The sequence below is a fragment of the Rhyacophila brunnea genome, unplaced genomic scaffold, assembly GCF_057557595.1.
Source record: "Rhyacophila brunnea isolate RB1 unplaced genomic scaffold, BYU_Rbru_1.0 scaffold_20, whole genome shotgun sequence".
NCBI classification, from domain to species: Eukaryota; Metazoa; Arthropoda; class Insecta; order Trichoptera; family Rhyacophilidae; genus Rhyacophila; species Rhyacophila brunnea.
This window is the reverse complement of record NW_028232860.1, coordinates 3,947,447-3,960,469: the sequence shown is the minus strand read 5'-3', so window position 1 is coordinate 3,960,469 and position 13,023 is coordinate 3,947,447. Positions and strand designations below refer to the sequence as shown.

The 13,023-nt window shown below is 35.0% G+C and overlaps 1 protein-coding gene across 1 annotated transcript in view; it reads left to right on the top strand.

Moving 5' to 3' along the window:
* LOC147071097 (uncharacterized) overlaps positions 1-13,023 on the top strand; it is a 95,756-nt gene that overhangs the window by 35,294 nt on the left and 47,439 nt on the right. The window contains exon 3 of the mRNA XM_085948526.1: positions 961-1,219. Within this exon, the coding sequence (XP_085804652.1) occupies positions 961-1,219 (259 nt within the window). The remainder of the gene's footprint in view (positions 1-960; positions 1,220-13,023) is intronic.

The window sequence follows — 13,023 nt, the reverse complement described above, 5'->3', positions numbered from 1 at the left end:
GTGGCATTTTGGCACTGCCTAGGAGCGGCATTTTGTCTAGGGATCACTGGATAGACATATTAACATTTTGTCAGGAACATTTTTGTTTACCGTCGGTTGATTTCGGATGTCCATTGTTTCTAGATTATTTTTAAATTATATCTCAATGTAGTGGTCCTGAATAATCTATATTAGAAACACATCTAAGGCATAAAGCCCATTGACGCAGCGAGTGCGGCGCTCGCGCAAAATTTCTACAAGTGGCGCGTAAATCATCAAAAATACAACGTAATCAAATACGCCAGCGCCCACTGGACTTAACGATGCCTTACGCGCCGCCTGCCGCATGAGTCACCGTTTTTCGCTTCTCGGCGATACGATTTAATGAAAATACAAAGAAGTCCATTCATTGAACACGGCTACCAAAATTACGCTGCTTGAGGCGTCGTCGATCGACGGGCCAAAAGCAATTATTTAATAACAGAGAACCCATTGTTTTATTTTATTCCGTGTCATTATATTTTGCTGGTTGAATAATGTCGTCGTAAATATTTATTACAAGCCCCGAAATAATATAATATTTTTATTGCTTTTTTATGAGAGACGCTGTAAAAATAATTGTTTTGTGCTGCTTGGGCCGCTTATTACATAGGTGAAGGGTAATGCGCGGCGAGAGACGTGTGATTATGGTTATGAATACGCCGACTTCGCCCGCTCGACGCGTTCTGTGGGCACCATCGCTAAGGTGTTTTGTACTGTACAAGGGACTATCATTTTTAATTTTTCACAATGAAATATTTGATTCAATTTTTTAATGCAGCTTCATTAATTTTTTTCTCTATCAAACGCCTGAGGGTTGGATGCAATTGTTCCAGTCACCATTAGACAGGGTCCGTGGGTATTTGTTGCCTCCCGGAAACGTCTTATATGCTACGTATTGATAATACAATTTTTAAATGTTTTTATTTTTTTCGATTACAGCCATCTTCGGTCATCAAGAAAGATAGAACGCTAAAAACGGCTCTGCATTATTGCTTCGATAATCCGACAGCCGTGACAGCAGACAAAGTTTTAATGGCGGCTCCCGCGCTTTTGGAGGCACGCGACCAGGATGGGTTCACGCCGCTGCATCTTGCCGTTATCCAAGGCAACATGCCGCTGGTTACTTTTCTCCTGGCGAACAACGCCGACGTCATGGCGTTGGACAACGAGAAGCACTCTGTTGTTCATTGGGCTACCGGTAAGTGTGCTTCATAGTTAATTAATAAGTAAAGTTTCTCCACACTCCTCTCTTCCATGGGCACTTTTTTATTAAATTAAGTCTCAGTAAATTCAGCTAACGCACACTTGAGTGCGTGGCGGTCTTGAACATCTGCTGCTGAAACATTCCCAGGCGTAAACAACTGCTGATGCTTCATAATATCCAAACGCAAGGTCAAGTGATACGTTTGATTAATAACAAGTATAGTAGGGCAGTTGGTTTGGATGGAACTATTTAGTAGTAAATAAGGCAACAGGCGCCCCCACAGAAAAATGGTACGAGTATATGGATAAATTTCGAAAGAAATATTATCCATAATAATTTATTATTGATTTTTAAGGCAGGGGGAAGGAGTGGGTTTCAAAAAATCTAGCAGGTGCCACTGACTTTTACCCCGCCTACAACCCAGACATTCCGCACTATAAGTACAGCGATGAAGACTTGGACTGCAGCTATAGCTTTGTGTACTACTAGTAGTTACGACTTTTTTTTCTAGATGCCATTATGGATACCTCGCATTTACAATCGACGTTTCTTTCAGGACTTTGGCACGCAAACTATTCTACTTGATGCCAGTCAAATGAAAATTGTGCTGGCTGAGAAATATGCCTTATTTAAAACTATTCTTCTACCCACATCGGGTATTGCTAATTTGAATTCGGCCAGGGCCTATGAAACCGCCTTGCGAAAACCCTGGAAAATTCTTTGTAGCACAAGGCGTTGGTGATTCTGATTCTGATGAATATTTTGTCGTATTCATTGGAAACTGATAACTGCGATTTATAGCCGAGTTTTTCCCGTGGTAAAATAAATGTCGCGTAGGACTGATATTTTGAGCACATACTTATCATATCTTATAGGACTGCAGTCACTGGATCTGAAAGGCATGAATTACATGTCACCATTTATTATGTTGATTCTTTTTATTACATCAATACAGATATTAAATAGTGCATGTCTCTCTGCGAGTTATTGTTAATGTTGCATCCACAAGTGGTTATCGATGACGCATGGTATGTTCAGGCAATGTTCTTTTATACATGCCGCATGTCAGAATACTAAATCAATTCACCATTGCACTAATCCATGAGTGCTAATTTTCCACTGACACAGACTTTGTGTGTGGGAAAATACCGAGAGGATTGGGGCCAACCCGTTGAGAAGGCTGTTTGACAGTTAAATCATCCGGGTCACGATCCGTAGTCATTTTTCGTTCCTGGGGGAGGTGACCCGAAAACCAACCCCATTGTGTGCGCGACTTTAAGGCAAGGTAAAATTATAATAAATAATCTATTGATGATATCCAAAAACGTGTAAAACGTAAATGAATCCAGTGACGTCCCTAGGCAAAGTGACTTAGAACGCAGTCTCCTTAAATTTTTGGTTTTCAATTTGTTAGATAGGTACCTACCTACTTACCTATACTTGATATACACACCATCTACTGAGAATTATAGCATTTCCACGAAATCTACTATCAAAAAGTGGTGGATTTAGGTACCTACGTGGAGGTCTGTGGCACTGACAGGTTTGGAGGCACCCGTGTGAAAATGTCGCCTGTGCAATAAAACAATAGTAACCTACGCTGTCATGGTTTTTTATGGTTCGATTATTTTATTTAAACGAAGATGTCGATACTTTCTAATGAAGCGAATGCTTCATTATGTTTCAAGTAAAACTTCGCTCAGAGCGTAAAGCCATAGACCGTGACATTTATTTTTATTTATTGATATTAAATCATTCAACTGTTTAAAAACGTTTTTTAAGAAATAGAATAAATAAACAAAGACATGTTTAATTTACCTTCTGAGAAGTTCGACGTTTCAGTCATTATACACTAAGATATTATCTTAGCTTATTCACACAGCAGCCTTCGGTGATTAAGGTAATCATGAAGAGACGCTTTACGACCTTTACGTGGCTAGGACAAGTGTTTCTGATGCCGCCAAAGAGTGTGACACTTCGTACCCTTATGGCACAGCCTCAAGGGTTCCGTTGCCATGGCCGGCCCTCCCTCACCCTGCAGCAGTGCTACAGGTCTGACATGGCGGGAGGCGCAAGAATTGGCGTTTGACCGAGGGAAGTGGCGCGAACTTGTGCTTGCCCTATGCTCCAATGCTGGGTATAGAAGGTAAACCATTGCGCACTACCAGAAAATGCTATTCTGAAGACCACCGGCCGCCACTGGTTGCAACCAACAAAGTTTCCATGTATATATTATTATAATATAGTTAAGCCTAAAAAGAATAAAAAGTGAGAAAGTAAGAAGAGCATAAATATAACGAAATTACATATGAAAAAGGAGGAATAATAATTATAGACAAAAATAAGTTATATTATAATATATAATAATATATACATACTTACATTTTAAATTTGGTTAATATCCATTATACAAAATTTTGTTGGAGATAGCGCATTTAAACGAAACAGGTGTATTATTGAAATGATCAACGGTGGAGAAAGACATATTGTAATTTAAAGAACAGCGCCGAATAAATGAGTTTTGTGCAAAATTTGAATCACTACGACTAACATGGTACAAAGTTTGGTTTCGCGTAAATCTTGATGGACAGTGGAAACCCACCCTTTCGAGTAGGTTTGGTGAGTCAACAAAACCATTGATAATTTTGTAAAGAAAATACTGATCAGAAAGATAACGTCTACTTTCCAAAGATAGTACCGACTTATATACTTATATTTTTTTAATGGACCCTCCATACCATTGTTATATGTGCACGCCTGTGTGTATGTATAACAAAAAAAGGCGAACAAATTGTGATGAACACGTAAAGGTATCATTTTATTATTATATGAATGAAACTATCAAATACGTCATAGTGAATAGGGACCCACCTACTAAGAAAGATTCATTTATTATGCTGTCAAATTTATGACGATATTACGAAGAAGCTGACATTTTATTTGCTGTTTCCTGAGACGCTTATCGTGATCCTCAGGACACTCGTTCTAATACACTCGTAACCTCGCATTATGTCGTGCTCCGCGGCTTCGGGTCTGGTCACGCTATGCCTTCATTCCACCCGTATTGTTTTATTTCTTATTTCCACTCTGAACACAATACTTTTAGCCGTGAGCTCATGTTTCTAATAATAATGAATAATGTAAATTATTGGTTTTATATAGTTTTAGTCAGTGGCGCACTCAGGATATAATATTGGGGGGAGCCTAAGGAGGAGAATGTAAATTAGTTAATATCCTTCTTCATATAATTATTTTTACATATTTTCACAATACACAGCGGTATATTTGTACAGTTTCTCCTAGTTTTTATTAAATTGGAGGCATAGTGGCGGTGATCGTTAAGAGTGTCATCAGCGACTGGTGGATTGGAAGTGACTAACAGCGACCATGCTGGACATGTGCGCCTAGTATGCTAAAACATTACTCAAATAATATCGGCTGTGCTACCCGCTTGGTCTAGAGAGCTACAATATTTATGCCGAATTCCACTGAAAAATAAACGTTCTTTTGATTTACACCACCACCGACTGTAGTGGGTGTAGTCGTTCTTTTCGCCGAATGTTTATCGTCTATTTTTGGTTTTTTAATATTGAGGTTCCAAAATATTAGTTGAAAATGGACAAAAAAAGTATTATTGCATTTAACTTATACACAAACCTATTCAACACAACACAGCCTAATTTCTCGTTTATAGGTCTTTTGCCTATTGCACTCGGTGTACCTACACCATTGCCCCCACATCCTGAAACGGGCCCTCAGGCTAGGATATTTGGCGGGCCCCCTACCTACCGCTAAGATTAAAGGCAGTGTGAAATACTACTTTAACGTTTTTCAAATTGTGTTTTAGTTCAAATTAAGGGTACTTACACAGTGAATTATTGGCGATTTTTAATACATCTACTTCAATAATGGTGCTGTCGAGTTCATTATCGACACATAATAATCAGAAAATATATTGCACAATTATATAATTTAAAATGTTCATGGCCATGAATTTTTTGACAGTTCTATTAGGGATTGGGTTTCTAAAAAAACCCGACATTAGTGTTTCGAAATTTTTGTGTTGGAAATTAAAATCTAACAATTTTTTCTAAAAAGGGTGCTTGATTACAAATCATTTTTTGCCGTGTTTTTATTGGCTTTCGATTTCAATGTTTAAAATCATTCTGATAATTTTCATGTTTGGGGGGTGCCAGGGCACCTTGCCCCCCCCCCCTGGCTGCGCCACTGGTTTTAGTATTATCAGAGGCGTACACAACGGGGGGTTCGAATCCGAATCCCTCCCAGGAATGGAAAAATAAAACCAATTATTTAGGTAAATAGAATATTATTTCTTCTTAGTCTTCTGCACGACCTCATGAGGATCAGATGATTTGACTGTCAGTTTATTGACAAAGTCTTCTGAACGGGTTCTACCGAGAACTACTCTTAGCATTATATGACACGCAAGGCCTGTTACCACTGGAAGACTTGTGGCACCTATAAATATTTATTTAAGTATTTATTTATGAAAACAAAATATTGTGGACATAACAAATCCAAATTTAAGACGTTCACAACATGAGATTTATATTATAACAAATATTACCCTCACAAGAGAGAAGAAGAGAATATATAATTATAATGATAAAAAACATAAGTACAATTTTATACAGAAAAATAAAATTTCTAATACAAAATACATAGCACGTCGATGAAAATGTCTACGTCTTTGGGGAGAGTATTGACCAGTCTTGCACCCCTCGCAAATGGTACCTGATAGGCTTGACACGAGGAAACGGTTCTGATCCAGAATAATTCATGGCTGCGGCCATAGGTAATTCACAGTCGCTTCTACTCCAATCCAGCCTCCAGCCAAAAAAATATACTTATTCCTATCCACTCCCAGTCAACGGTGGCTTTTAATTTGGTACACTGATGCACCATGCGGTGAGTGGTTTCAAGGCCCATCTACGTTAAATTATTATTTTTTAATAACATTAAACAGTTAATTTCATTAAATTTAATCAATTCTCATGCACATTTTGACATGCATAATAATAAGTCGGCGACTGCTTCATGTATTATTAATTTGTTTGTATTTAACAGGTTTGGAAACTCCCTTAGGACATTTTTCCTTCAGAATACCTTCGAGTTAGTCCTCATTAGTGTTAAAAATAATATTGTGGTGTAATATTTGTTTACAGTTTACATTTATTACACATATTGTGGAATGTATATTTATGAAGTTTGAACTTTGAATGAGAGCGTCCTGTGCTTTCTTACAATACATATGAAATTAATATATTATTTTAATAGACTTAAACAGGCCGCCCCCAGTGAATCAGCTCTCGTCAATGTAAAAGAGTTAGGTACCTACATGTAAATTGTACGCAAAACATTTCACCGTGAGCTTTCTTATCGGAAAGAGATGACCGTGTACTAGGTCTCTAATTTTAATAGATTCAATATGAACATTAATTCAATTTTCATAGCTGATTTTAAAATGAGAAATGAAATTTAAAAAATGTTTACTTTGTAGAGATAAATAATTGTATAAATAAAACGTGGTACGGAGAGTGGGTAATTTTCTATGTTGATAGATACAAGGAATAAGCGGGTAGGTTACTTCACTATATTAATCTCAATACACATTTATGTAACGAAAAATGAATATAATATCATTTTAGTTAGGTATGTACCAGTGGGGAGGGGTGATTATTCTGTTAAGATTCGACATAAAAATAGTGCACACTAAACTTTGTCAGTCATACTTGTTTTATTTTCATTGAACTACGAATAAATTTGAAGATGGCGCTGGTTAGTTTTTAAAATCAAATTTAACCCTGCCTAGCCAAAACATAATAGTTTAGGTAGGTATGCTATGGGCGATCCGACGAAAATAGTGCACACTTTTTCAGTTATACTTATTTGTCATATTACTGATGGTGTTGGTTAATTTTTTTTAAATTTATTAAACACTGCATAAACCAAACCATAATCGATAAAATATTATTATACATATATAAAATATCTAAAATGATGTAAGTATGGTTTAATGGCATAATTTTAGATATTTTATAGATAAACGAATATTTTTTTACTATTATCTACTATGGCATAGATTATGCGGGTTGAATTGCATTTTAAAAATTAACAAACACGTTCTACACACTGTAGAGTTCAGTGAAAACATGTACATACGTATGACTGACAAACTTTAGTGTGCACTATTTATGCCGGATCATAACAGCCTACCTCCACCCTTCGCCACTAGCATGTACATATTAATACAATAAACCGAGGGTATTTCGTGATATTTGAATTTAAATTCATATTTTGAGTTATGTACCTACTTTTCCACCAACATAATCAATAATGTATTAATTTGGAAATTAAACATATTATTTTGTGTCAGTTGTGCATAATATTATTATTATGCGATTGACAAGTGTGCATAGTGCCTGAAGATGCCAAAAAGCGACACATGGGTAGCAAGAAAAATCTACTGAAATGGAAAAGTAATTAGCATTTTAGCTATAATGTAAAATAAGTTGAATTTTTACTCCAAATCGCTACACAATAAAATGTACTGAAATACTGAAGAATTACTACCTATGTAAAGTTTGAGAAACGTTCATGTGATGTGTTCCATAATTGATTTATATTTTCTAAGTAATCGTTTTTTGTGGCAATTATTTATTCATTGTAATTATTAGAAATTACATGTTATGTACATTAATGTTACAATGTAATGACTAATGACGTACACGCCTCATCGAATGTATGTAATGTTATTATTTTAATTAAACAATTACATTTTGGTGAGAAAATAATGACTTAAGTGCGTCATTAGGAATGTATTATATAATTCAATACATCATTGATATTAATACTACAGGGGCCTAGTAAGTATAATGCAGGGTTGGCGAACCTTTTTAGATAAGTACGCGTGCGAAAATTTTCAAAATATTAATTGTCGACTGTCTGACGTGCTGAGCAGTTTTTGAAAAAAAATGAAAAATAGTTACAATAGATACAAATTACAATTGAGTTCTTGAGATTCTGCCTTTCACCATGTTGCTAGGGGTCTAGCCCAGGGGTCGGCAAACCGCGGCTCTTTGGGTATTGGCGTGCGGAACTTTGCCAAATTCCCAATTCAGATTTTTTACGAAAAAGGTATGATTGTTGTCGTTTTAAATCCACTAATTGCAAAAGTCGACAAATTAAATTTTTCTCCATTTCATTTTGACACGAGCACTTTTGAAATGGATTTTTTTGGTGGATTTAACAAGTAAAGAGTTATGTAGCTCCAAATTTGTAGGTCCTGCCACCAAAATTAAGGATTTGGAGAGAGAAAAATGCAATTTAATTTCACAACACAGCGGAGCGCTCTAAAAGATCTACAATGTAGATTCTACATAATAATGTAGATACTACGATGAACAACATGAATAGCATTTAGAGAAGCCAAATAACCGATGAGAACTTGGAGTCACAACTAAAATTGAAAACTACAAGTTACATACCAAATATACAGACACTCTCCAAAGAAATGCAAGGAAGGTCATTGTTCACATTAGTTTTAAGGAATGCGTGACAATTGTATGTAAGTCATTTTCTGTAAAAATTAGATGTATAATGTCAACAATAAAAAAACTTATATTTGCGTTAGTTTCATTCGCAAAATCTTCTTCACTTGATAAATAAACAATAACATTCACTGAAATAAATCGTATTTATAAAACATATATGTATGGCTCTCGAAAAAAAATTTAACCGTTGTGATACTCATATTTGGCTCTTTTGGTCCAAGAGTTTGCCGACCCCTGGTCTAGCCGAAGGCATATCTTTTATTCTTTGAATAATTTTTTCCTTGTTTTCAAAATTTTCAAAGAGATCGTGAAAGCATTTTAATCACACCTCTTTCATAATAATATTCGGTTTTTCACTTTTAGCGATTATGTTTGAGACAAAATAACAAGCAGCTGTTTATATTTATATGCCTGTCGATAAATTTCATCAGGTTTATTTTTTTCATTGGTCCCGATTGGTCTCAAGCATTGTAAATCGAATAAAATCCGAGGTTCGCGGCGTGATTTCCTCCGCCGCCTGATGAGGCCAGTCCAGTGTGATAATATTATGTGTGAGGCATACATCCTAAGAACCGACCGGCCTCTGTAAGCCATAGTCACACATCCACGTTATCCACATGTACGGGGCCCATTCCCATATTAGGTTACAGTAACATCTCTTACCTTACGCTATAAATCAAATAGGTAATTACCTACTTTACGACGTATTTAACACTTACTTATTCTACATAATATATTTATCATGAAGTCATTAAATAACTAAATATAAATTATGCTTTATTCTATGATTTTTCCGATTAACATTTTAGAATGTTTACAATCAGGGAAATCCCTCAATAAACGAAGTTTTAACTTAGTAAACAGTCTAATCTGATTGCTTAGAATATTAGCTTGATATTCAAATAATATACTTTATTATTTATTTAAAATTAAAAGGTCGAGTCAAAATATCGGTACCTATCGCATAAGTAAAAGGTATTTTAAATACATTTGAATAGGTTATCCACAGTCACGCTGCAAAACTTCTCATTTCCAGCTTGCAGACTAAATGATTAAATCTCGTTGAATTAATAATATCGAGTAGTCTAGTTTATGCTAGATATCAGAATAGACCGTTTGCGGTAATAAACAATACCGTATAACTGTCATATTTGCAAGCCGCTGAATCCATTAGTGCAACTTCGCCGCATCGCTAATGATTATACTCTCTAGTATTGTACGTCACAATTGCATTTCCTTCTATTTTCACCGCACTTGGATTGACATTGACAAATTGCAATTTTCACCATACACTGGTCGTTTACACTGAAAAGCAAGGCAAGTCTGTTGTTCAAGTAGAATATTGTTATTCATGAGGATAATTAAAATATAAGACAATAATAATCCATCAAGCATTAATAATAATACATCAAAACTAATCATACAGAATATAGGATTAATTAAAAAAAAAAAGAATTAATTTGTAGCTTAAATAATGCGATACATCATTAATTGAAAATCTTTTTGAAAAAAACACGATGCCCGACCTAATCACTGGATTCGTGCCAATTCAATGTTCAATTTCAATTTATTTTATAACATATTGTGGACATTACAAATTATAAGTTTAAGACGTTCACAACATGCCATGAAACATTATTATAAAGAAAAAAAGTAATAAAAACGATAAAAATGAAAATATAAAAAGAGAACATAATATTATTATTATAAACATATTATAAACATACAAAGGCAGTGAAAATACAATTTTACATCTATAGAAGTTCAGAGTACACCGAGTTTGCTAAGGAAACCCTATTTTAAAAATTTATAAAATAGCGTCCACCTAAACTCACCCTCAACTTTAACCAATTAAGTTACTGGCATTCTACTTAATTACGATAAATTTAAGTAGTAGTTCTTACATGAAATGCTTATCGAATTGCGTTAATGTTGACTATCGACAGGATCACTCCAAATTTTTCATTATAACACCAAGGCTTTGAGGAAATCACATAAATATATTGTGAACTCATTGAGAATCGAATTCGGTGCTCCCAGATGAATGCTAGCCAACGCCTTATGCATTGGACTACAAGGGCCGCTGCATGACCCAGAAAACTTCGAAAGATTAAATTGTTCTGGCAAGGTGAAAGAATTTATTAAAAACCGCTAGCATTCACCACATGGCTTACAGAGGATAGTAAAAACTGGTGAAAACTGATCCAGAATGTCACAGTATCAATTCCGGAGAGATTACTATATTCTGTCATGAGGGCTACGACGATAAAGAGAAACTATTTTTATAAACAAATAAAAATTGAAATGATATCCCATTTAACGTAACCAGTGGAAATTATTGCTTGTACTTAATTCAAGTCAATTTTCATTCAACCGATGTAATATGTAATACTACAATATTCAAGCAATGTTCTGAATACTATTATAGGGATGTTCTACCTATGGCAGCTTTTATCGTATGACGAGCAAACGATGACTCTATCTTTTCGTTAATGTATTAACTGGAAAATGTGACGTTGTTGATTTTATGGATTACGCTGATTGATGAGCGTTCGTGTAGTTATGTTATGATTTTATAAGTTATAACAAGGTTTTTCTTAGTAGGTTAAAAATAAATATATATATTTATCTACACATACAGAGAAACCCAATTCTTCCTGCGTCAACGGCGCAAAAAATCTTCTAAATAATATCTAAGTGATTGTACCATAAACAGATAAAAGGTTATATTTATCTATAGCAGTATTTCCCAAACTTATAACATGATAATAAACATTGTTCCGACGTACCGGAGCCTACTTTTGATGACGAATCATCTCAGTCTAAGAACGACGAATTTATTTTATTGCTAATATTATGATTTAATCAGAGCATTGAAGCGGAGCTTGGAGCAGTGGAGCAATGTGGTTTTACCCGGAGCAACAAAAATTTGTAGAGCTCCGCTGCTCCGGATGTTATTTTTTATTTGTTATTAATTTTCGTCCTAAAATTCAATGAAAATAATATATTTGACAATTTGCAAGATTAGAATTATTTTAAATACGGCTACACTGCCGAGTGATAAACAACCTCACTTTTTTTTGACAAAAGAGGCAAATAATGACAGACGATTTTGAATAATGAAAATTTTTTAACATATTTGTATACTTACATCACCTATTAAATACCTATTAAAACTGTTTACACGGAGCGGAGCAACTCAAAAAAGGTCTGCTCCAACTGTTTTTTATGCTTAAAAAATACGCTGTTTTGCGAGGGAGTCTATTTTACGTTAACTTTGTCAATTGTTTTTTTTTAGTTTTTTTCATATTATTTTTTTCTCTTCTTTTTTAATAAAAACACTCGGTCAAAGCACACTACTTGAGTCCATTGGGTGACTGCTCATGGCACATTCATATGCTTAAAAATTTACAAACTTCTCAATCCAATACATTCATTTAAGACTGGGTGTGATACAGATAAGGTTTTATTAGGTACCTAGTCTGTTTTTATGATCAGAGCCATGTCCGGAAACTTGTACGTATGCAGTTCACCGTGTCACACTTCACCGTGAAATGTTGTACTTATCGGAAATATTTAGCCGTACTTAACGACTGTTCAATTTCTTTGGGTCGTATAGTAGGTACTGACATAAAATTCATATCTAAATAAAACACGATTATCGTCGGTTTACACTTAACAGAAAGCCAGCAGCAAAAAAAAAATTGAAAATAGCTGATATACTGGATTATTTGTTAGGTTAGGTTAGGTTTTCATTCTTGAATTCATGAATTTTGCCAAATCATCTCTTTCCGATAAGAAAGCTCACGGCGAACTGTGCCACGATGAAATGTTTTACGTACAGTTTACATGTAACCGATCGAAGCAGTTAATTGATTGTTTTCCTTACGGATTCATATGTAATGGGTTATTTTCTTGTGTCAATATTGCGCAAATCGCTGATAAGTATCGATATTATGCTCGTTTTAATTAATTTTTATATTAACATCAGCTAAAAGTCTAAACTAGATGTGAGTCGGAAATACTGTCACCAGTTTGTGAACTCACGTATCGGATGAAACTACCCATACTCAGTATGTGTGGCCCTATAAACTTGTTCCGAAAAACTTGTGATGATATCATCGCGAAGTCGCTCGAAAGTTGATAGACTTTCAACAATATTGAGATTAAATGCGTTCGAGCGAGATAACACTTGAATATAGGTATATTTTAATTTTTTAGTCT